The sequence below is a fragment of the Gopherus flavomarginatus genome, chromosome 18 (genome assembly GCF_025201925.1).
Source record: "Gopherus flavomarginatus isolate rGopFla2 chromosome 18, rGopFla2.mat.asm, whole genome shotgun sequence".
Lineage (NCBI taxonomy): Eukaryota > Metazoa > Chordata > Testudines > Testudinidae > Gopherus > Gopherus flavomarginatus.
In genome coordinates this window covers 18,856,493-18,881,242 of record NC_066634.1, presented here as the reverse complement: position 1 = coordinate 18,881,242, position 24,750 = coordinate 18,856,493, and the positions used below count along the sequence as shown (strand labels likewise).

Sequence of the window (24,750 nt, the reverse complement as noted above, 5' to 3'; positions counted from 1 at the left end):
TCAGCTTCCTTCGTTGGCAGTTTTGTGGAAGTTATTTGCTTATTTGCACTTGGAAATTTGATGTTTAGTGTTTTTCTGTCATTTTACTATTGTTTTTCTGGCATTTTGTTTTCTGAAGATGCTGCTTTGTGTCTGACCTTGATACACAAGTGCTTAACAACCAGGGGAGTGGCAGGAGAAAGGGGGCTTCTTGGTATCAGGTCAATCAACAGAATTAGTTTAGCATCTCTGGTTTTCCCTGTTTCAGCCCAGTGTGTGTGAACCTACTCCCAGTTCAGACTTAGACAACAAGAAACTGGCCAGAGAAGGTTTCAGGGTGCTGATGCAATTCACACACAGCACATGGGTGGAGGCTACAAGAAGGAATGTGTCACAGCAATCTGATCAGCAAAGCACCACAGGCCATTTGTCTGGTTATAAGATGAACAGTCTTGTTTTAGAATGGTTTGTCCCCTGACCAGTACTTATAAAACCAGATGTGGTTATTACACAGAAGGCCATTTTGTGGAGGGCACCACAGGCTCCCAACAGCATGACCTTGCACACATGAAAAGAGGTGCTGGGGTCATGCAGAAGGAAGAGGCAGCATAAAGGGGATGTCCTGAGGATACATAAGTGGACACCCTAAATCCAGCAGAGCAACAAACCTGCATGACCAGTCCTGTCAGTGCCCCACAGCTCAGCCCTGTCAGTGTGTCCCACAGCTGAGGTCCACCCCCAAGCACCACCAGCCCTGTCAGTGTGACCCAGAGCTCAGAGCCCCCCAGCCCTGTCAGTGTGCCCCACAGCTCAGCCCTTTCCCCTGCACCACCAGCCTGGCCACTGTGTCCTGCAGCTTAGCTCCCCCCACACCACTGGCCCTGTCAGTGTGTCCCACAGCTCAGAGCCTCTCAGCACCACCAGCCCTGTCAGTGTGCCCCACAGCTCACAGCCTCTCAGCACCACCAGCCCTGTCAGTGTGCCCCACAGCTCACAGCCTCTCAGCACCACCAGCCCTGTCAGTGTGCCCCACAGCTCACAGCCTCTCAGCACCACCAGCCCTGTCAGTGTGCCCCACAGCTCACAGCCTCTCAGCACCACCAGCCCTGTCAGTGTGCCCCACAGCTCACAGCCTCTCAGCACCACCAGCCCTGTCAGTGTGCCCCACAGCTCACAGCCTCTCAGCACCACCAGCCCTGTCAGTGTGCCCCACAGCTCACAGCCTCTCAGCACCACCAGCCCTGTCAGTGTGCCCCACAGCTCACAGCCTCTCAGCACCACCAGCCCTGTCAGTGTGCCCCACAGCTCACAGCCTCTCAGCACCACCGGCCCTGTCAGTGTGCCCCACAGCTCACAGCCTCTCAGCACCACCGGCCCTGTCAGTGTGTCCCACAGCTCAGAGCCCTCCAGCACCACTGGCCCTGTCAGTGTGTCCCACAGCTCACAGCCTCTCAGCACCACCAGCCCTGTCAGTGTGTCCCACAGCTCAGAGCCTCTCAGCACCACCAGCCCTGTCAGTGTGTCCCACAGCTCACAGCCTCTCAGCACCACCAGCCCTGTCAATGTGTCCCACAGCTCAGAGCCCCCCAGCACCACCGGCCCTGTCAATGTGTCCCACAGCTCAGAGCCCCCCAGCACCACTGGCCCTGTCAGTGTGCCCCACAGCTCAGAGCCCCCCAGCCCTGTCAGTGTGCCCCACTGCTCAGCCCTTCCCCCCACACCACCAGCCCGGCCACTGTGTCCTGCAGCTTAGCTCCCGCCACACCACCAACCCTGTCAGTGTGTCCCACAGCTCAGCCCTGTTAGTGTGTCCCACAGCTCAGGTCCACCCCCAAGCACCACCAGCCCTGTCAGTGTGACCCAGAGCTCAGAGCCCCCCAGCCCTGTCAGTGTGCCCCACAGCTCAGCCCTTCCCCCCAGCACCACCGGCCCTGTCAGTGTGTCCCACAGCTCAGCCCTGTCAGTGTGCCCCACTGCTCAGCCCTTCCCTCCAGCACCACCGGCCCTGTCAGTGTGTCCCACAGCTCAGAGCCTCTCAACACCACCAGCCCTGTCAGTGTGCCCCACAGCTCAGAGCCCCCCAGCCCCGTCAGTGTGCCCCACAGCTCAGCCCTTCCCCCCAGCACCACCAGCCCTGTCAGTGTGTCCCACAGCTCAGCCCTGTCAGTGTGCCCCACAGCTCAGCCCTTCCCCCCAGCACCACCAGCCCTGTCAGTGTGACCCAGAGCCCCCCAGCCCTGTCAGTGTGACCCAGAGCTCAGAGCCCCCCAGCCCTGTCAGTGTGCCCCACAGCTCAGCCCTTCCCCCGGCACCACCGGCCCCATCAGTGTGCCCCACAGCTCAGAGCTCCCCAGCCCTGTCAGTGTGCCCCACAGCTCAGCCCTTCCCCCCAGCTCCACCAGCCCTGTCAGTGTGCCCCACAGCTCAGCCCTTCCCCCCAGCACCACCGGCCCCGTCAGTGTGCCCCACAGCTCAGAGCCCCCCAGCCCCGTCAGTGTGCCCCACAGCTCAGAGCCCCCCAGCCCCGTCAGTGTGTCCCACAGCTCAGCCCTTCCCCCCAGCACCACCGGCCCTGTCAGTGTGTCCCACAGCTCAGAGCCCCCCAGCACCACAGGCCCTGTCAGTGTGCCCCACAGCTCAGAGCCCCCCAGCCCTGTCAGTGTGCCCCACAGCTCAGAGCCCCCCAGCACCACCGGCCCTGTCAGTGTGTCCCACAGCTCAGAGCCCCCCAGCCCTGTCAGTGTGTCCCACAGCTCAGAGCCCCCCAGCACCACCGGCCCTGTCAGTGTGTCCCACAGCTCAGAGCCCTCCAGCACCACCGGCCCTGTGAGACTGTCCCACAGCTCAACCTCCCGAAGCACTCTTGACCTGTCCATATTTCACCCCCAGAGTGCAGCACCCCCACAATCAGCCCAGTATATTCAGTGATATTCCTCCTACAGCTCCGAGCCAGCGATTATCCTCCTGTTTCTATATCCCTGACACAATCACACAGGAGAAATGCCAATGTGTGGCTGGCTGTTGCCTCTATGAAACATTCAGTGTGTGGGTTGATGAGGGTGTTTGTGGTGGGTATCCAGTAGATCTAGGATCTGAAGGGTGCTGAGATCCAGAGGTCAGGATTGGCAGTCATCTGTAGTTAAAGTTAGAGCTCAATTAGAATACCCGAGTATTTAGAGTCAGCTCTGATTCTGGGCCCAAACTCTGTGGCTTTATGCAAAGAGCAAATGGAAACAGAAAGGCCAAAGTGCAGCACATTACAGGCTTCATAGTTGGGCAGTATAGGAAAAGCAGACATATGGTGCAGAAATTGAGAATGCCTAAGTGTGAAGGTAGCATTATAAGGAGATGCAGGCCTGTGTTAATTGCCAGGATGCTCTTGGGCAATGTATGCAATGCAGAAGGTTTGTTTAACAATATTTTTAGACCTAGTGAAGAATAATTCTAATTCCAAAACATGAGAGAACCAACGTGGGGTGAGGCTGACCTGATTTTAACAACACCATGGATGTGAGGGACTTTGGGGCTGGCAATCATGAGCTCACCACATTTATGCTTCAAAGAACAGTTCCAGAATCAGTGGGCAGGGCGAGACAGAGATTCATATGTTCCGTTATTATAAGGCCAGACGGGACCATTGTGATAATCTAGTCTGACCAATGTTCCCTCTCATTTTTTAACATCCGTGTGCAGAATGAATTTTGTTATGTGCACCAATATGGAGATGATATATGGTGGGGATGGGGTTGAGGGGTTCAGAGTGTGGGAGGGGGCTCAGGACTGTGGCAGAGAGTTTGAGTGCGCATTGTGGGGGTGAGTGCTCTGGCTGGGGGTGCAGACTCTGGGGTGGGGCTGGGGATGATGGATTTGGAGTGCAGTCTGCCCAGCGCTGAGGCGGGGAGAGAGCACTCCCCTCAGCCCTCTCCCCGGCCACAGCAGCTCCGGGGTCAGGGGGAGAGGTGCCTCTCCCTGGCCGTGGCAGCTCCGGGATTGGGGGGGAGAGGCCCCTCTCTGCTGTGCTCCTGTGCTGCCCTTGATAGCTTGCTGTGCGGTCACGCAGCTTAGAGGGAACTTAGGTCTGACCACCTGTATAACAGAGTCCATAGGACTTCCGTGAATCAAGTTCTGTTTGAACTAGAACATATTTTGGGTCCAAGCTGTGGATTTCACAGCTAGATACCGATTTGATCCTGAATCTGTACAGATTTCCACGATAGTTCAGGTCAAGAGTTATGAGTCAAACCCCTGACAGATATGGGCCTCAGTTGTGAGGTTTGGTTCTGAATCCCAATCAGAATACAATCTTTCCCAAATTGGAAGAGGTAGATGTGTACTGCATCCAGCCCATCTCTAATTAGGAGACTACCGTTTAAGTCAATGTAACTTATGTCACTCAGGGGTGTGAAAACAACACCCCTCTTAGTGATGTAAATTACATTTACTTACAGCCAGGTGTCCACACCACACTATGTTCGCAGGAGACACTCTCCCACCAACATAACTTCTGCCTCTTGCAGAGGTGGAGTAATTATGCTGACAGGAGAGCACTCTCTCATTGGCACAACACGTCCTCATGAGACACACTCTAGCTGCACCAATGTATCATGATAGTGTAGACTTGCCCCAAACCTGAATCCATACATGCAAGCCATCCCCAGAGGGTGGCCAGAGGGGCTTCTCCAGAGTTGTTTACGATTCCAGGCATAATCAACTCCACTGCTTGTCATTCTTGTAGGAGCTGTAGTAACCCTCCCCCAGGGCACAGAACACAATCATACTGAAACTATTCATAAACGTCACACAATGGTCTCCACAGACAGTGTATGGCATTGCACTGTCACTGTATTATTATTATTACTATACATTATTTATTCTTACAGTAACATATAGGAGCCCCAGACCCCACAGCCCAAGGCATTGTACAAAACACCGAACCAAAAGACGATTCCTGCTCTATGAGCATCTAAGAATATGACAAGAGACAACAGCTGGAGATAGACAGAGAGATGGGGGAGGCCAAGGAAAAATAAACAAGTCAGGAAGAGAAGCGGCAATAGCAGCTGCCTGGTAGCTGCCTCCCTGGCTTACGCTGCTGTTTGCAGCTGCACTCAGTATGTATCATTTGGAAATGTAATTACTATGACTTCCCCCCCTCTCTCAGTCTATGGGCACGGCTACACTTCAAGCTGAGGATGTAATTCCTGGCTCTAGGAGACATACCCATAGTAACTCTGATTGCATTAATGCACTAAAAATACCATGTAGCCACAGCGGTGCAAGCAGCAGGAGGGGCTAGCCACCCAAGTACATACCCATCCAAGACTCTAGCCACATACTCCGGCAGCTAGCCCCTCCTTTTTGCTCATTCTGCCACAGATAGACTCTAGTTTCAGCATGCTAGCTTGATCAGAGCAGGTATGTCTCCTCAAGCCAGAACTTACACCCACATCTCGAAGTGAAGATGTACCCTAAATACATGTTACCAGGCCCAACACTGACACTTACTAGGCCCCTCCCACCCAACTCAACCCACTATTCTCAATCCCTCCAGAGTTGGTTCTTTAGCCAGTTTGCAGAGTATGTGGCAGTACACATCGCTGACCCAGTCTGAATTCACATTGCTAGTAGGATTTCATGAGGAGAGGTATCAAATACTTTGTTAAAACCTAGGTATATTATAGCTACTGCCTTCCCTTCATGCCGTCATACTGTAGTTCAGTCACAATCTAGTTTATATGTAGGGCCCTACCAATTTCACAGCATGAAAAACATGTCACGGACCATGAGATCTGATCTCCCCTAGGGCTCCTAGTTGCTAGTCTGGACATGCTGGGGAGGGACAGGAGTTGTTTTTCCCTTGCATGGCTGCTCTTGGTGAGGAAATCAGACCCACCTCCAGAGGCAGCACAGAAATGAGGGTGAAACAACCTCACTTGTGTACTGCAGCAGGGATCTGGGCTTCCGTTCCCTCCCTCGCCCTGTGGCTCCCACCACAGCTCCCAGCACCAAGGTCAGGGCTTCCTTCCCCAGTGGCTCCTGCCAGGCTGGGGGCTTTTGCATCAGGCAGCTGCAGCTTGGACAGCCCAGTCTCTGGCCTTCTGCCCCCCTGTCCCACACCTTGCGACTCCTGCCATGGCTCCAGGCATGGAGCTCAGGGCTTCCTTCTCCGGAGGCTCCTGGGACTGGAGGCTTCCACTCCTGTCAGCTACATCCAGAGCAGCCTTGGCTCAGGGCCTCCCCCCATTCAAGCCAGAGCTTGGGGCAGGCCAGGCTGGAGGCTTCCACCCCCCAACAAAGCAGCCCAGGCTCTGAGCTTCTGCTCCCTGTCATTCTGGCTGGGGCAGCCAGGGCTTAGGGCACCCCCCACCAGTCTAGCTGGGTTAGCCCAAGATTGGGACTTCTGCCCTCCCCCCACCCCACAGCTTCTGCCACTGCTCCGGGTTTCCTCCACCAGCATCTCCGGATGGGGCAGATTGGATGGGGACCCCTGCCTTAATCTGTCACTGGCCTGGACTAGCACCTAGGAGCCCCCAGCTGGGGCACTCCAAGCAGTATGCGGGAGATCCTACCCACCTCCACCTCCGGGAACCTCCTCTAACTGCAGGAAGCTCAGAGGCTGCTGCCTAGGCAGCACAGAAGTGAGGGTGGCAATCTTGGGACTCTTCTGCCCCCCCCCAACAACTTTGCAAACACCCCCGCACACACACACGATCCCGTTTTGGGACCCCCATGATTACAACACCATGAAATTTCAGATGTAAACATCTGAACCTGTGAAATTGACCAATTAAAAAACCTTCTGGCCGTGAATTTGGTGAAGCCCTATTTATATGCTAACCCTGTAATGCTGCTTATTGCTCCATCAGCCCCTCCCAGCTCACAGGCTTTTCTTTTATATATGTGTTCATTCCCTTACTGATTAGGGACTAAAGGCAGCTGTTAAACTAATCGCCGTGATTGTTCTTTTCCCCAGTCCTCTGCCTGCCTGGGAAATCTTGGGGACAGATCTCCTGATCTAACACCGATGAGTTCTAGTGACGAAGAAAGCTCCTGCTTAGAACATGTTGAGGAACCTCCTGGAGTCGGAGGTAAAGGCTCGAAGGGGCAGCTCTACTTCATGGATCAGGAAACCAGCAACAAAGGTACAGTCAGATACATTACATGCTGTAACGCCCTGTCTCTGTTGTGTTTGGGAAATGGGAGTCCAGGAGAAAGCTGGGTGATTTTACATGCTTTGGAAGTCACATGCAAGAGCCCATCCATTAGCATCAACTTTTCAGACTCTTTGTTACTTCTCATTATGATTTATATGTCTTACCCTCAGTGCCAGAACTGTACATACCCTTTCGTAAAGCAAGCAACGGCAAAGATTGCAATTAGGAGAAGATCACAATGCAGGCAGGGGTTTGGGGACAGGACGAGGGCAAAGATGATACACATGGGTCCTTGCCTGGGAGAATAATAGGTGTATCTAGGGAGTTTTCCTTTCTTCCTTTTGTAAACTGCTTCAGTTCTGGAGGAGTGGATAGCAACTTCACAGTACAGGTTCCACTAAGGTTTCTGTTTAAAGCTGATTTTTCAAATTGCTCTAAAATCCACATACTTAGGTAGATTGCCTTGAAAATAGCTATGCCACCCTTGGGCCCCTGGTAGAATTTGTGGTACAGATTCGGGGTCATTTGACCAGGGAGTTCCCAAGATACAGGGCCTCCAAACTCATCATCTTCTAACAGGTTTTGCAGAGGAATTTAGAGACAACAGACGGGAAGATCCAAACATATATCCCCGGCCTTATGGTGACCTAGTGCTGGCACCAGGCTCACTCCAAACAGTCATTATTAAATCCAAACAGTCATTATTATTATAGTATTAAAGGTTATTATTATAGTATTAAAGGTTACTAGTTGTTTGGGTCACTTCTGCTGAGCAAACCACTTTTGGCTTGGGCTGCGAGCTGACTCCACGCTGAACTTCGCAGCTTAGCAAGCAACCTACAGAATATCCTCTTGCCTTGGGGAAAGTCCACTGGCCTTGGAGATTGTGAGTTTGAGTGTTCTTTTACTGACATCTGTTCGCTGTGAAGTGAACAGAAAGGTTATTTTTATCCAATAAGATCTTGTACTCCCAAAGGAGGGCAAGCACCAGACCCAAATTTTGCAGAGAAGGGATTTTGCAAGTTCAGTTGAGGTAGGGTTAGGATGACAGTCCCTAGACTTAGTCCACTTAGCCACACTGCCTTTTGCAATGCATGGGCCAGATCAGCGAGTCACCTGTGACGGAATATCGATGTAACGCTTAAGCAGCAAAGAGTCCTGTGGCACCTTATAGACTAACAGACGTTTTGGAGCATGAGCTTTCGTGAGTGAATACCCACTTCGTCGGATGCATGTAGTGGAAATTTCCAGGGGCAGGAATATATATGTAAGCAAGAAGCAGGCTAGAGATAACGAGGTTAATTCAATCAGGGAGGATGAGGCCCTCTTCTAGCAGTTGAGGTGTGAAAACCAAGGGAGGAGAATCTGCTTTTGTAGTTGGCAAGCCATTCACAGTCTTTCTTTGATCCTGAGCTGATGGTGTCAAATTTGCAGATGAACTGAAGCTCAGCAGTTTCTCTTTGAACAAGTAATGCTTGTGTACAGTGAAGAAAAGGGCTGCAAATATGATTCTGTGGTGAAGGGACTGGACTGGGACACAGAACACTGGAGTACTGCTGCAGATTACTTATGTGAGGTTGGGCAAGTCACTAAAACTACTATCTTTTGAGGTGGCTTCCTTTCTGAGGTCTGTTTAAAGACACCTGCACACTGTGGAGCACACTTCAGTTCTGTGCCTGATTCCCCATTTGACCTTATCCAACCTGTTTCAACTTTCTGTGCTCAGTTTCCCAGCTACAGTCTGTTTTGTCTGCCTGTTTAGGAGACAATTTTGGCTGATATGGTGCTAAGAAGGCTTCTGAAGCTTTGTAGAATCCATGTTCACGGTTGGTCACCCTCTACTCTGGTGGGAGGGGAGTTTGAGGAGCAGCAGGCCTGGGGGATAATGTATTTTTAGGTTGTAGAAGGTTCCCAAGCCAGGGTAAGAAGCAACAGGAGTTCTGCTACCTCATCCCCTCCTTGGGAAACTTGCAGGCTGTAGCTGGGCACGTGGGTGTGAACACCTGAGGTTTGTGGGCATTGACAAAACAGGGAAGGCAGAGTTACAGCCCCAGAGCTGCCAAGTTCTGTGCAGCTCCATGTGTAACATGGTATGCAAATCAGTCAATGAACTAATCTGCACATAAACATAAACTCTGGCTTTATGAAAACTGTGGATTTAGTGCTCATGCAGTCCTGGTGAGTGAAGCCCTCAGTTTTTCTACAGGGGAGGAGAAAGGCAAACTTCCCACACAAATGGCCCTGCCAGCGTGCCCCATCCCTGATCTGGGGGTACTTCCTGTAGGGATCACAAGGTTGCTCACTCCTCCTGGGCCCGGCCGTTCTTGGCCTCTTTGCTGAGTCTGCAAATTAGTATAGAGCCCAGTGGTGAGTTTGGAGGTGGAGCTGAAACCCACCAAACGCATCTCATGTAGAGGCCACTAAACATCCATTAAAGGAGAACAACTTTTTATCTGCTACGGTGTCCCCCTCTGGATCCCTGATTCTTAACCTCTGACCTTGCCCCGCTCTCATTTTTTTCATTTATTGTCCTCCTGTATTCAACTGATGCCTGGGTCCAATGGTTCCTCCCCCTTAATTGAAGGGGAGAGCCTTTAATTTTGGGCGGGTCTACACTCACCCATCCCCAGTACTTCAAATAATACAAACCCTGTAATAGAGATGCCATGTCCTCTTCTTAAAGGGACAATGCCCATTAACCAAAACACAAACACTACAAATGCCACAGTAAAATGAACATGAGCACAACATCTGAATTCCTAGCTTAATATAACACTTTGCAACATGAAGTCATTTAAAGAATTATTCCAGGGCCTTCACACTAGCTTACAGAGACTTTCACGAGTTATTATCAAGATTCAAACCCACAACTACACAGCACAGATGGCTACACTTCAGTGCTAGGAGCCCCAGTGGATGTACAGTCCTGTCTGCTACAAGGAGCAGTCCAGAGAAAGTGACACCACTATCGGGGAACTAGATGCTGGGTACCAGGGTTCTTGGGCTCTGCTTGTGGCAGGAGAATATGATCTAGTGGTTAGAGACAACATAACAGCACCTCTCTTTGGGCCATTTGCAAGAACGGAAGCTAGGATCTCTAGATCTAAAAGCTCTTACCACAAGCTCTTCTACTGACTGCTTTTAACACTTCTATGCACTGTGCAATCCTTATTGAAAGGCCCTCATTTCCTGGCCATAAGGAATAAACTTCATTCTCCATCTTACAGATAACATAATTAATTGGTTGGATAGGCAGAACTGAGACTAGAACCCCATGTCTCCAAAACGAGAACCCACAATCTTTACTGTCCTGCCTTTTAGATGAAATGGGCCAAGTTATCTCCTCATGTAACCCATGCTAAAATGACACGTATCTTTGTCCCTCCCTAGTGACTAGGGGACATATAGGGGTTTTTGAGTCTGTTTCTGCCATTCCCAATAGCAAAGAGGCAGTGAGAGACTAATGATTAATAAACCTCTAGAACAGCCGTTCTTGGAGCTGTCTCTCCTGTTCCTGTTGGGTTCATAAATTGTAGTTCCTGCTGTTTGTTCATAAAGTGACACCTGATGCTGCAGAGTCTGGGCATGATGCTGTTTCTGCTGCTCCATCATCCTTTCCGGATGTCACCCATTCTCCGCCCCCTCCCCCCGCTTTGTGCAGAGACATTTCGAACACAAACCCCACCACTGACACCTCATGTGAGCAAGAATCTTTCTCAACTTCAGCCATCCTGGGCTTGGTTTTATTAATGAAGACATTAATAGCAAGATATCCGTCATTCAGCTCTAACCTCCCTCGGCTCACACTCTAGATCCCCTCACTCCAGAGACCCACTTCTATCTCCCTCCAAATGGAGTAATAAGTCACCTGTTAACTCATTGAGACAGCACTCAGAATCACTCCCTGCTAACAGGATGGGAAACATGGCCAGCCAGGGCTGGGGAGCAGAGTCACCATATATTTTGCCTGATAGTGATATTGGTATGACATTCATCTAGGAGCTGCTCCTAGTCCAGTGGGTAAGGACAAAGGGATTAGCTATTCTACAGTCTCCTGGTTCTGCAAGCAGCATTTCCGATGCTATTGCTGATTTTCCAGGGATACAGGACAGCGGCACAGTTGGTACCATGCAGGAACATGACCCTGATTGTGTTTCACTGGAGTGTGTGACACATGACATGGGAAGAAGACACTTCCATATTTTGCAGATTAGGACATAGACTCCCAAATTTAAGAATTTAGACATTAAGTTCCCAAAGAAGGAGAAAGATCTGGGATCTTTCCAATCCTTGAATCAGTCTGATGGCTGTTCTCTGAACCCACTCCAATTTACCAACACCCTTCTTGAAGGGATGAACCTAATTGTCCCTTCAGCCCTTAAACTTTATGAATCTAGGAACATGCAGTGGTGGATTTAGAGATAGTGGGGCCCTGTGCTCAGCTTCATTTTTGGGGACCCGCTCCGGACCTAGCCCAGAAAAAGAACATTCTCTCTCATCTCCTCATCCTTGTTTTTCATTCTTTTTTTCTTCATCCTCCTCCTATATTATAAGTAATGGGAAGTAAATTAAAATAAAGTGAGATAGTCTAACTTTTTTTTCACAGACCACTTGAAAATTGCTAAGGGTCTTGGCGGACCACTTAATGATCTTTCCAAATATTGTTTGTACCGTTAGCTAACTATTGTAAAGTACTTTGGATAAGAGCGCTTTCTATAAAAAAAACATAAAAAAAATTGAGGTGCGTGGTCTGACCAGGAGTTAGGATGTGGGAGGAGGCTCAGGGTTGGGGTGTGGGGTCTGGGATGGAGTTAGGGTGCAGGAGCAGGCTGGGGGTTGGGGTGCAGGGTCTGGCCATGAGTTAGGGTTTGGGAGGGGGCTCAGGGTTGGGGCGTGGGGTCTGGGAGGGAGTTAGGGTGCAGGAGCGGGTTGGAGGTTGGGACACAGGGTCTGGCCATGAGTTAGAGCTTGGGAGGGGGCTCAGGGTTAGGTCAGAGGGTTAGGGTGTGGAGCTCTTACCTGAGGCAGTTTCTGTTTGGTGTGAAGGGTGCAGGTGGAGATGGTGGGGGTGCAGGAACTCCCATTTGGTGCTCAGGGAGGGGGTGGGTATGGGGGTGAAGGAGTCAGGGCATGGGTTGTGAGTAGGGCTGGATGTGTGTGGGGAAGGGTGCAGGAGTGAGGGCGGGGGCTGATGGGGGTGTGGGAGCGGCTCAGGGCAGAAGGCTGGGGAGGTAGGGGGCAGTGCACAGGGGGGTTCAGGGCTGGGGCAGTCCCAGTCATGGCCACTGGGTTACCTTACCTGGCTGGCTGGTGAATGCATCCCTGCCCCATTGCTGCTCCTGTTCGCTGCCAAAGGGAGCTGTGGTGGCAGCAGCGCATGAGAGCTGCACCCCGTCGCCTACCGCTCCCTTCCCCTGGCCTTTTTCCAGAGGCTGCCAGCAGCCGTGCACGCCAGGGACTGCACCTGTGCTGCCCAGCATCCAGAGAAGCCAGGCAGCAGGACAGGTACAGACAGACACCCCAGCAGGGAAGCACACCTGCTTCCCCTACAGCGCGCCCCCAACCGGCCAGTCATCTGCCTGCCTCATCTGGCCGCCAGCGCCAGCCAGCAGCAGGAGCCTCAGGAGGTAACAGGAGCCTGCTCACCAGTTGGGGCTACTAGGATTATCAGAGGAGAGGAGAGGAGACTCAAGGAGCTTGGCTTGTTTAGCCTAACCAAATAAAGGGGGATAAGTTTATGGAAAGCAAATACATTAGAGCAGGCCTGCACAACTCGTAAAGCGGCGAGGGCCACATTACTCCAAAGAAAACAGCTGAGGGCTGAAACCTCCTGGCCCCACAGAAACACCCCGCCCCAGGGCCACCCATCCCTGCGGAAACAAACCCTCCTTCCCCAGTGCTGCCCCACCAAAACAACTGTGGGCCAAAATGGAAGGCTGGGGGTGGGGGGGTGATACTTTATTTTAATTCAACCAGGGGCTCCCAGCTGAAGAGGTGGCTGGGAGCCCTCAGGGGCAAATTAAAGGGCCTGGGGCTCCAGCGGCTGGGGGAACCCGGCAGGGCGGCTCTAGGTTTTTTGCTGCCCCAAGCAAAAAACAATTTGGCTGCCCCCTGTCCCAACCCTGGGCTCCCCCCTGTACCCTGCTGCTGCCCCAGTCCTGGGCTTTCCCCCCACTCACACCCCCTGCCGCCCCAGCGCTGGGCTTCCCCCTTTCCTCCCCACCAGTGCCCTCCCTCCACCCCGCTGCTGCCCCAGCCCTGGGCTCCCCCCCACCAGTGCCCCCCCCCACACACTTCCTGATGCCCCAGCCCTGGGTCACTGGTAACTCGCTCCCAGGGTGGGTCATTCAGCAGGAATTTTGGATGTGCACAAAACACAGACAAGATTGGTTCCCATGTGGTTACAGAGCTACAGTAAAGTGGAACAATTTTCAGCTTGTGTGATTGGAGGAGATCTGGATGCATGTTATAAGACCATCCTCCATAAATGAGGAAAAGTCAAGGTGCCTTTGTTATTCTTTTGTTCCACTCTTTCTTTCTATGGGGAATTTGCCAATGCAATATCACTGTCTTCCTTCTAAACAAACAAAAAGGCCATGGCTGTTGAAAATAGCAATTCCAGTCCTAATAACCACTGGGAAGCATTTCTTGTTCAATTTTATCCTACTTTTTCTACAGCAAGATACAGTGGATCATATATTGGATTTGGGAGAAATGAAATAACAGCTGCCCAAATTGAGCTTGAGCACTCCTGAATTTTGAGGTGTTCAAATCTGGAAGGCAGGTGCTGGAGCGGGGGGGGCTGTGGGCTCCGCGGGGGAGCATGGCAGCAAGGTGTCTGGAGCTGCATGGAGCCAAACACGCTGGTCTGAGTGGCATCGTAAGGGGGCTGGGGGATGGAGAAGGGGTAGGGGGTTCCAGGGGGCAGTCAAGGGACAGGGAGCAGGGGGGGTTGGATGGGGTGAAGGTTTAGGGGGGCAGTCAGGATAGGCAGCAGTTGGATAGGCATGGGAGTCTCAGGGGTTTATCAGGGGACAGGTAGGGGGTGGGGTCCTGGGGGGAAGTTGGGGGGGTCTCAGGAGGGGGCAGTTGGGGACAAGGAGAAGGGAGGCTTAGATAGGTGCTGGGGTCCCAAGGGGCAGTTAGGGGCAGGGGTCTCAGGAGGGGGCAATCGGACAAGGAGCAGCGGCATTTAGATAGGGGGTGTGGTCCTGGGGGGCAGTTAGGGGCAGGGGTCCTGGGAGAGGGGTATCAGGGGACAAGGACCAGCGGTGCTTAGATAGGGGGTGCGGGTCCTGGGGGGAAGTTGGGGCAGGAGTCCGGGGAGGGGGCAATCAGCAGCCGCAGGCCAGGATTCAAAGGGCTCTGAGCTGCTGGTCACTGCAGGGAGCCCTGAGCCCTTTAAATCCCAGCCGCGGCCCAGCCGCTGGAGCTGCCACCAAGATTCAAAGGGCTCTGGGGTGCCCAAAGCTGCGGGGAGCCCTGAGCCCTTTAAATCCCAGCCACGGCTGGGAATCTCTGCGGGCAGCCCAGAGCCCTTTGATTCCCTGCCATGGCTGGGATTTAAAGGGCTCTGGGCTCCCCGCGGCTGCGGGCAGCCCAGAGCCCTTTGACTCCCAGCTGCAGCTGGGAATTAAAGGGCTCAGGGCTCCCCACGGTTGCGGGCAACCCAGAGCCCTTTGATTGCCCACCCCAGCTGAGATTTAAAGGGCTCTGGGCTCCCTGCAGCTCCCAGCAGCCCAGATCCCTCTGACTCCTGGCCGCGGCTGGGATTTAAAGGGCTCTGTCCGCTGCGGCTGAGATTCAAAGGGCTCTGGGCTGCCCACAGAGCGCCGTGTGCAGGGAATTTAGAATCCCCCCGTGGGCTGCACAGTGAGGGTCTGCGGGCCGCATGTTGTGCAGGCCTGCTTTAAATCATGATTTGAGGACTTTAGTAACTAGAGGTTATGGGTCTATTACAGGAGAGGATGGGTGAGGTTCTGTGGCCTGTGATGTGCAGGAGGTCAGACTAGATGATCGCAATGGTCCCTTCTGGCCTTAAAGTCTTTGAGCTCCTGGAGTTATGTTGGCATTTATGTTGGAATTATGTTGGTTTACATAAGAGGAAAATCTGGCCCTTTGACTCACTATTTATCTTTATCATTTACCTTTTTGTAGGGCTGTCAATTAATCGCACTTAACTCAGGCGATTAACTCAAAAAAATTAATCGGAATTTAAAACATTAATTGCAATTAATCACAGTTTTAATTGCACTTGTTAAACAATAGAATACCAATTGAAATGTATTAAATATTTTTGGATGTTTTTCTACATTTTCAAATATATTGATTTAAATTACAACACAGAATACAAAGTATACCGTGCTCGCTTTACATTATTATTTTTATTACAAATATTTGTACTGTAAAAATGATAAACAAAAGAAATAGTATTTTTCAGTTCACCTCATACAAGAACGGGAGTGCAATTTCTTTATCGTGAAAGTGCAACTTACAAATGAAGATTTTTTTTTTTGTTATATAACTGCACCCAGAACAACGCAAAACTTTAGAGCCTACAAGTCCACTCAATCCTACTTCTTAGCAGCCAGTTACTAAAATAAACAAATCTGTTTACATTTACAGGAGATAATGCTGTTGGTTTCTTATTTTCAATGTCACCTGAAAATGAGAACAGGCATTAGCATGGCACTTTTGTAGCCACATTGCAAGGTATTTATGTGCCAGATATGCTAAACCTTCTGCTACTCACAAACAGAGAAGAATTGGTAGGAGAAGTAGATGTGGGTGGCAACCTAGGCAGCAGTGACCATGAGATGGTCGAGTTCAAGATTCTGACAAAAGGAAGAAAGGAGAGCAGCAGAACATGGACCCTGGACTTCAGAAAAGCAGATTTTGACTCTCTCAAGGATCTGATGATCAGGATCCCCTGGGAGGTTAACACGAGGGGGAAAGGAGTCCAGGAGAGCTGCCTGTATTTTAAAGAAGCCTTATTGAGGGCGCAGGAACAAACCATCCTGATGTGCAGAAAGAATAGCAAATATGGCAGGCGACCAGCTTGGCGTAACAGTGAAATCTTTGCTGAGCTTAAACACGAAAAGGAAGCTTACAAGAACGCATCTGAGGGTGCTGAGGGTGTTGGCTGATGTGATTGCAAAGCCATTGGCCATTATCTTTGAAAATTCATGGCAATTGAGGGAGGTTGGAAAAAGGCAATTATAGATTAAAAAAGGGAAGAAAGAGAACCCAGGGAACTACAGACCCAGTCTCCAGAAAAATTATGGAGCGGGTCCTCAAGAAATCCACTTTGAAGCATTTGGAGGAGAGGAAGGTGATCAGGAACAGTCAGCATGGATTTACCAAGTACAAGTCATGCCTAACCAACCTGATTGCCATCTATGGTGAGATAATTGGCTTGTGATATGGGGAAAGTGGTGGATGTGATATACCTTGACTTTAGCTCCCACAGTATTCTTGCCAGCAAGTTTTTAAAAGTATGGGTTGGATGAATGGACTAAAGGTGGCTAGAAAGCTGGCTAGATCATCGGGCTCAACGGGTAGTGATCAACGGCTCGAAGTCCAGTTAGCAGTCAGTATCAAGCGAAGTGCCCCAGGGGTCGTTCTGGGGCCGGTTTTGTTCAACATCTTCATTAATGATCTAGATGATGGGATGGATTGCACCCTCAGCAGGTTCGCAGATGACACGAAGTTGAGGGGAGAGGTAGATATGCTGGAGGGTAGAGATAGAGTCCAGAGTGACCTAGACAAATTGGAGGATTGGGCCAAAAGAAATCTGATAAGATTCAACAAGAACAAATTCAGAGTCCTGCCCTTAGGATGGAAGAATCCCATGCACCGCTACAGGCTGGGGACCGATTAGCTAAGCGGCAGTTCTGCAGAAAAGGACCTGGGGATTACAGTGGACGAGAAGCTGGATATGTGGTGTGACAAAGTTCCTCCTCTACCTTGGTGGGTCCTGCGCTTATTGGCGGATTTGCTTGCCTCACAGATTCACCCTGTGGGTAGGGAAACAGCCCAGAAACCTTCCCCTCTGATAGAAGCCACGGTCCAGGTCAATTCCTCCTGTGTTCGATCAGGAGTTGAGAGGTTTGGGGGTACCTGGGACCGCCCTCTACTCCAGGTTCCAGCCCAGGGCCCTGTGGACTGCAGCTGTCTAGAGTGCCTCCTGGTACAGTTGCGCGACAGCTACAACTCTCTGGGCTACTTCCCCATGGCCTCCTCCCAACACTTTCTTTTTCCTCACCACTAGGCCTTCCTCTTGATGTCTGATAATGCTTATACTTCTCAGTTCTCCAGCAGTATGCCTACTCACTCTCATCTTCTTGCATGCCTCTTGCTCCCAGTTCCTCGCACGCACTTCCTCTACTCTGGCTTCCTGGCTCCCTTTGGCCTGACTGGAGTGAGCCCTTTTATAGCATCAGAGGGGCCTTAATTAGACTCAGGTGCTTAACAGCCTCATCTGACTCTTAGCAGGTTAATTGGAGTCAGGTGTTCTTATTAACCTGGAGCAGCCCCTGCTCTGGTCACTCAGGGAACAGAAAACTGCTTACCCACTGGCCAGTATCTCTCCCTTTGACTACTCTGCTGTTCCCAACTGGCCTGGGTCTATCACAGTGGATATATGGCTAATGGCATATTGGGTTGCATTAGTAGGAGCTGTTCTTAGTGGTGGCAGATGACAGAACAAGGAGTAATGGTCTCAAGTTGCAGTGGGGGGAGGTCTAGGTTGGATATTAGGAAACACTATTTCACTAGGAGGGTGGTGAAGCACTGGAAGGGGTTACCTAGGGAAGTGGTGAAATCTCCATCTGTAGCGGTTTTTAAGGCCTGGCTTGACAAAGCCCTGACTGGGATGATTTAGTTGGTGTTGGTCCTGCTTTGAGCAGAGGATTGGACTAGATGACCTCCTGAGGTCTCTTCCATCCCTAACCTTCTATGATTCATATGCTACTTCATGCTTCGGCCACCATTCCAGAGGACATGCTCATGACACTCATTAAAACAATAATGTGTTAATTACATTTTGACTGAACTCCTTGGGGGAGTATCGTATGTCTCCTCCTCTGTTTTACCCACATTCTGCCATGTATTTCATACTACTGAAGTCTCAGATGATGACGCAGCACATGCTGTTTTAAGAACACTTTCATTGCAGATTTGACAAAATACAGAGAAGGCACCAATATGAGATTTCTAAACATAGCTACAGCACTTGACCCAAGGTGTAAGAATCTGAACTTTCTTCCAAAATCTGAGAGGGACGAGGTGTGGAGCATGCTTTCAGAAGTCTTAGAAGAGCAACACTGTGATGCGGAAACTACAGAACCCGAACCTCCAAAAAAGAAAATCAAACTTCTGCTGGTTGCATCTGACTCCGATGATGACAATGAACATGCGTTGGTCTACACTGCTTTGGATTGTTATCAAGCAGAACCTGTCATTAACATGAATGCATGTCCTCTGGAATGGTGGTTGAAGCATGAAGGAACACGTGAATCTTTAGTGCATCTGGCACGTAATTATCTTGTGACTCTGGCTACAACAGTACCATGTGAACACTTCTTCTCACTTTCAGGTGACATTGTAAACAAGAAGCGGGGAGTGTTATCTCCTGCAAATGTAAACAAACTTCATTGTCTGAGTGACTGGCTGAAGAAGAAATAGGACTAAGTGGACTTGTAAGCTCTAAATGTTACATTGTTTTATTTTTGAATACAGTTTTTTTTTGTACATAATTCTACATTTGTAAGTTCAACTTTCATGATAAAGAGATTGTATGAGGTGAATTGAAATATACTATTTATTTTGTTTTTACGGCATAAATATTTGTAATCAAAAATAACTATAACAGCCCTACTTTTTTGCTTTTCGCCCATGTTGAACAATCTCATTGTAGCTTTTAGTCAGTTTCACATTCTCATTTGCATGCATTTGCAAAAGGCTCTTGACTTTGGGTTACAACTCTGCTAGGGAAAGTTTAATTCCACATTAAAACGTGTTTGCACAGGCAGTAAAGAAAGACAGTATGGAAATCATTCTACTCACTTTAAATTGTTTAAAACGTTGTTTTTATAAACCCTAATTGTGGGGCCCAAAGTGACCTGTCTGAGAAGGAAATTAATTTGGCAAAGAAAAGCAGAGGGAAGGAACACAATACATATTTAAAATAAAAACGAATGTTGGAAGGGTGTAACCGGCCTTAGCAGAGGAAGCAAGGAGGCATTGGGTTTGGAATGAAAGAGTTTCAGTTGACATTTATTTTATAACTAAAACAATGCAAATTGACAGATGTTAAAGTGTGGGTCTGCTTAGAATAGAGACTGTAATGATAGGGGCATTGGGCTTCATCTTCATTGTCCAAGGGCTTCTCTATATACAAAGTGATAAAGCAGGGGTCCCCAACGCGGTGCCCGCGGGCAGCGTGGCACCCGTGGGGTCATCTAAATGCGCCCGCGTCCTGGCCAGCGGTGGAGCATCCGCTGAAATGCTGCCAAATTTCTGCAGCGTTTCGGCAGCAACGCCTCTCAATGACACCACTTGCCACCGACAAGTGATGTCATCGAGAGGCGTCGCCGCCGAAATGCCGCAGAAATTCAGCGGTATTTCAGCGGGTGCTCCACCACCGCCACAGTCCTCCATCTGGCGCTCGCCAAGTGAAAAGGTTGAGGACCACTGTGATAAAGGGTATGTGTACAGTACCCGCCGCATCGGCGGGTAGTAATTGATCTATCAGGGATCGATGTATCTCGTCTCGTCTAGTCACTATTTAGAGTGGAACGGCATATTAAAACAACACAGATTTCTTCTCCCCCATTCATGGGAGAATTCACAGCAGATGCATAACTCATATATCAGAGGGGTAGCCGTGTTAGTCTGGATCTGTAAAAAGTGACAAAGAGTCCTGTGGCACCTTATAGACTAACAGACGTATTAGAGCATAAGCTTTCATGGGTGAATACTCGCTTCGTTGGATGCATGTAGGGGAAATTTCCAGAGGCAGGTATTTATATTTATACTTGCCTCTGGAAATACCTGCCTCTGGAAATTTCCACTACATGCATCTGACAAAGTGGGTATTCACCCACAAAAGCTTATGCTCTAATACGTCTGTTAGTCTATAAGGTGCCACAGGACTCTTTGTCGCTTTTTATAACTCATAGAGTTTCTGTAAATTGTATAAATGAATCAAAGATCAGTTCAAAGTCCTTTCCCTGTCTGTAGTGATCAAGGGAACAATAGCTGTTCATTACAACAGATGTTCATTTTTAGATTTAAATAACCTCAGTAAATGCTTTGTAAACAAAGATCTCTGTACCCAGGCTGTCTGCCTAGGCAGGGCACAGGGATCAGCTCCAAAGTTCACTCTATCCCAGAAAGCAAACAAGGCTCCCAAAGAACAACACACCTGCTAAATTCATAGCTCTGAGACCCAGGGCATATGGGTTTAAGCAAACTCTGCAGAGTGTCCAAGACCAATGCAGGTTCGAGTAAAGATTTGATTGAGAGAGGAAAATCAAAATGAAAACAGATTGTAATTCAAACCACGTGGCCGTTTATTAATGGGGAATGAGTTGCAACTTGGGCTGGGGAGGAGCACTTTTACCAGCTAACAATACTATCAGAACAAGGATATATACACAACTTGAAACAGTCTATTTACATCCAACAACAAGAAACCAAGCAGTCTATAATCAACTGCTCACTAAAAAACCAGAGCAGATACACAAACCAAGTAAACTGTACACGCATTAATTGAATACTATAAAAATACACCAACTAACCACAATAGCAATTCATACAACAATTTGACTCTCATATACTATATACACAACTTGGTACCAAGTAAGGGAGGGGAAAAAGGGAAGAAGTTAAACAAAAAAGAGTATTTACAGAAATTAAAATGCACATACCACACTCCAGGCACAGCTGACCAGCAGTACAGACACCGAGGACATGGTGAATTGGGGAGGGGAAGTAATCCAAAGAACCAAAACGACACGACACAAGCTGGCTAAATCCGGAGGAGACCCTGGCTGGAAGGGTGATCAGGCCTTCCAGCTGACCCGCGGATACTCCTGCAGATTTTGGCGTGAGGCTTAGTTTTGTTTGGACACTCTTACTCATGTCAGCGTCTGATTGGTCCCTAGCTCCTTCACCAACCAGGTTCCGAGCTGGTGCCCTCTACGTCAATGGGAGCTGCACCCGGCATGCTACTTTTGCACACAGCCCTATGCTTTTGCACACAGTACCAACTTGACCTTTTGACAGACAGAAGGTTCGAGAACAAGCACACTGGTATTTTTGCACAAGGCACTAGCCTGACCCTTAGGTGACCAGGGAAAAAGAGCGGGAATAGGCACATGGCACTATGGTGTTGCAAATGGTACCAATGTGACCTTTTGACCGATAATTGGCCAAACAGACGCCATGTCTGAGCATAGGCTTTAGGGCTGTGACACAGAGCTGCTACATAGCCATCACCTATGCGTGGCCTGGTGGGGAGGATTCCTCCCACAGGGCCAGATTCTCTTCTGCATCCAGCTTATGTTGGGCACATCAGCAGTGGGAGCTGTCAAGGAGCCAGCTCCCCGATCCTCAGCCCAGGCCCATTTTAGTGCAGCCCACTGGTTGTGGCTCTCTAGAGACTATCCACCATCTGGGGATTTGTGCTCTTGCCACTCTCCCTGCCTGCCCCTCCTTGCAACTGACATGCCTTCTGCACAGGGGGCTCCAGGGAGGGGGTAGAGGAGACAGCTGTACCAGCTCTGCCTACTGGCAACTCATTCAGCTGTGGAGTTACTGGCGATTTCTGCTCCCGTTGCACTGTTTGGGCATTGAAAAAGAGTTCCGCAGGCCAGAGACTTTGGCCTGAAACATGTATCCTCTCAGCAATGGGCTACTTGGCTGATTAGCAGGTGCTGAGCTGAGGATCCTGAAGGATGAGCTAAAAACATTTGTTGTTCTGAAGAAAGAGTAAAATGTGTCCCTGGAAAAAGAATTGCTGCGTGGAGCTTATGCTAATAAAGAGACTGAGAATAGGGTCACAGCCACTGGCCCTGTGCATTCCCAAGAGCTCTCCCACATCCTGTCCAGCCCAACCACTCCTGGCAAACAGCCAAACAGATTGGGGGGAGGGCAGGGGCAGCAAGTATGTTTATTTCTCTGTGTTTATGGATGCCTCCTCTTCCCCAGATTTTCTGACTGAAGATGATATTTATTGCTGCTGCCTCTCCAAGACCCTGCTGCACACCTCTACGCCCGTGACCATCGGCTTCTACTGTCCCGTTGGGAGCCGTTTTAATTCGCTGCTTGATAAAATAACAGGTGGGCTCAGGGATGCTTTGGGGTTTCCCCAGGCAGGAGAACTGGTGCTGTCAGACAGGCTAGAATACCGAGGAGGCACTGAGTGCAGCATGGCAGGCTGGCATGAGACAGGCTGCTGGGGGCAGTGTGACCAGACAGAAAGTGTGAAAAATTGAGACAGCGGGTGGGGGGCAATAGGAGCCTATATAAGAAAAAGACCCAAAAATCGGGACTGTCCCTATGAAATCGGGACATCTGGTCACCCTAGCTGGCGGGGGGAGAGAGAGAAGAACAGTAGTATTGTCCTACCTAGCCCGGCAATGAACAGGTCATTGCATGGTGCAGCCTGGGACCTGTACCTGATCCACAGCAGGGCACTACGAGTGCTATGGGATGCCAGCTCCGAGGTGGCTGGTAGCATGCCCAGAGGCAAGTGCAGTGAGTGATCCAAGCAAGGGGTTCTACAGACCCCAGTCCTTAGGGGGTTCCCTAGACCATGTTCATGCTGCAAGTCAGAGCGAGGACACTGCACTGGGACTCTGGGCACAAAGGTGCTATTGCCCTGGGCACGATGGCTTTACCATACAAATGAAACATCATAAACTCAGCACATGTCAGGCCCCTGCACAATCCCTTGCGGCTTCCATCAGAGTCATTTTCCCTGATGCCCTCCTCCTGTTCAGAGCTGGTCTCTGCATCCTGCTGCAGCTAGTGCTGGGCACTGGCCCCTCTCAGCAGCAGCATGTCTCAGCCTAGCACCCATGTCCTCCAGTCCCACTCCAATGCTGTAGGTTACCCAGCCATTTCCTTCAAGACCAGCTGCTCCTGCTGTACAAAGTCGCCAACCCCCTGTTCAGCACAGCTCCCCGCCCCACCCCAGACCCTTCCCATCCTTTGGAGATTATGGACCCCTCTAATGGGCAAATGGTAAACAACGGGTTAAAAGGGTAGTATCCAGTTATGGGTGGCGGGTGAACCAGTTGTTGGGGCAGGCTAGCTCCTGGCCCCTCCCCTTCTGCCTGAGGCCCCTCCCCCTCCTCTCCTGCTCTCCCTCCCTCACTGGACCCCAGAGCACTCCACTGTGGATGCACCTCTCCTCCCGCCCCAGCCCTGGGCCATCTGAGCACCTGCAGCCCCAGAGTGCCAGGAGCATCCCCGGTGCCCACAGCCCCAGAGTTCTGGGTGGGCGGCATGTGAACGGGGCCACACTGGGCTGTTTGGGGAGGATCAACCTCCCCAAGCCTATGACAGCTGCCACCCACGTGCCCAGTGATGTGTTAGCAGACTCATTACCCTACTAATGGTGTCCCAGCTCAAACAACTTCTGGTCTGGTGTAACACGTTGTTCTCAGGCTGGCCAATACAATGTCTCTGTACTGATTTAACCACAGTAGAACCTCAGAGTTATGAACACCTTGGGGATGGAGGTTGTTTGTAACTCTGAACGAAAGGTTCCTCCAAAAGTTCATTGATTTAATACAACTTTGAAACGTTAATATGCAAACTGAAAATGCTGCTTTTCCTTTATTTTGTAGTAGTTTACGTTTAACACAGTACTGTGCAGTATTAGCCTTTGTTGTTGTTGGTGGTGGTGGTGGTGGTTGCGGCTGCTGCTTGACTGCATACTTCTGGTTCCAAAGGAGGTATGTGGTTGACTGCTCAGTTCATAACTCTGGTGTTCGTAACTCTCAAGTTCTACTGTATATTGGTTTTGAAAGTGTCCATAATAGTGAAACTTATTTCAGTAAACAGAAGTTATATATTTATATCGGTGTAACTGAGGCCATGCTGGGGGAAGTATCAATATACTTACATCCATTTCTAAAGGAAGTATTGCTGCTTTTTCTGTATCAGTTTCTTCACTGGTTATAGCTTATTTTTACCAAAATACGCACTACCAATATAAACGCTTTTAATCAGCTACCAAGTCACCTTTCAAAATGGGACTTAGGCTCCTCGGACCAGATTTCCAAAGCTATTTAGGCACCTAAAGATCCAGATAGGCTGCTAGCCCCAAATTTTTAAAGATATTTAGTAGGACTGTCAATTAATTGCAGTTAATGCAAGCAATTAATGCAAAGCAAATTAACTAGATTAAAAAATAGTTGTAATTGATTGTAGTTTTAATCACACTGTTAATAATAGAATAGCAACTTGAATTTATTATAAATATTTTGGATGTTTTTCTATATTTTCAAATATATTCATTTCAATTACAACACAGAATGCAAAGTGCACAGTGCTCGCTTTATATTTGTTGTTACAAATATTTGCACTGTAAAAAAGAGAAACA

General features: G+C 49.8%; 1 protein-coding gene across 1 annotated transcript in view; it reads left to right on the top strand.

Moving 5' to 3' along the window:
* Positions 1-24,750, top strand: part of NKPD1 (NTPase KAP family P-loop domain containing 1) — a 33,765-nt gene that overhangs the window by 1,161 nt on the left and 7,854 nt on the right. Inside the window, exons 2-3 of the mRNA XM_050927825.1 lie at positions 6,953-7,121; positions 22,347-22,478. Coding sequence (XP_050783782.1) covers positions 6,953-7,121; positions 22,347-22,478 — 301 coding nt within the window. The remainder of the gene's footprint in view (positions 1-6,952; positions 7,122-22,346; positions 22,479-24,750) is intronic.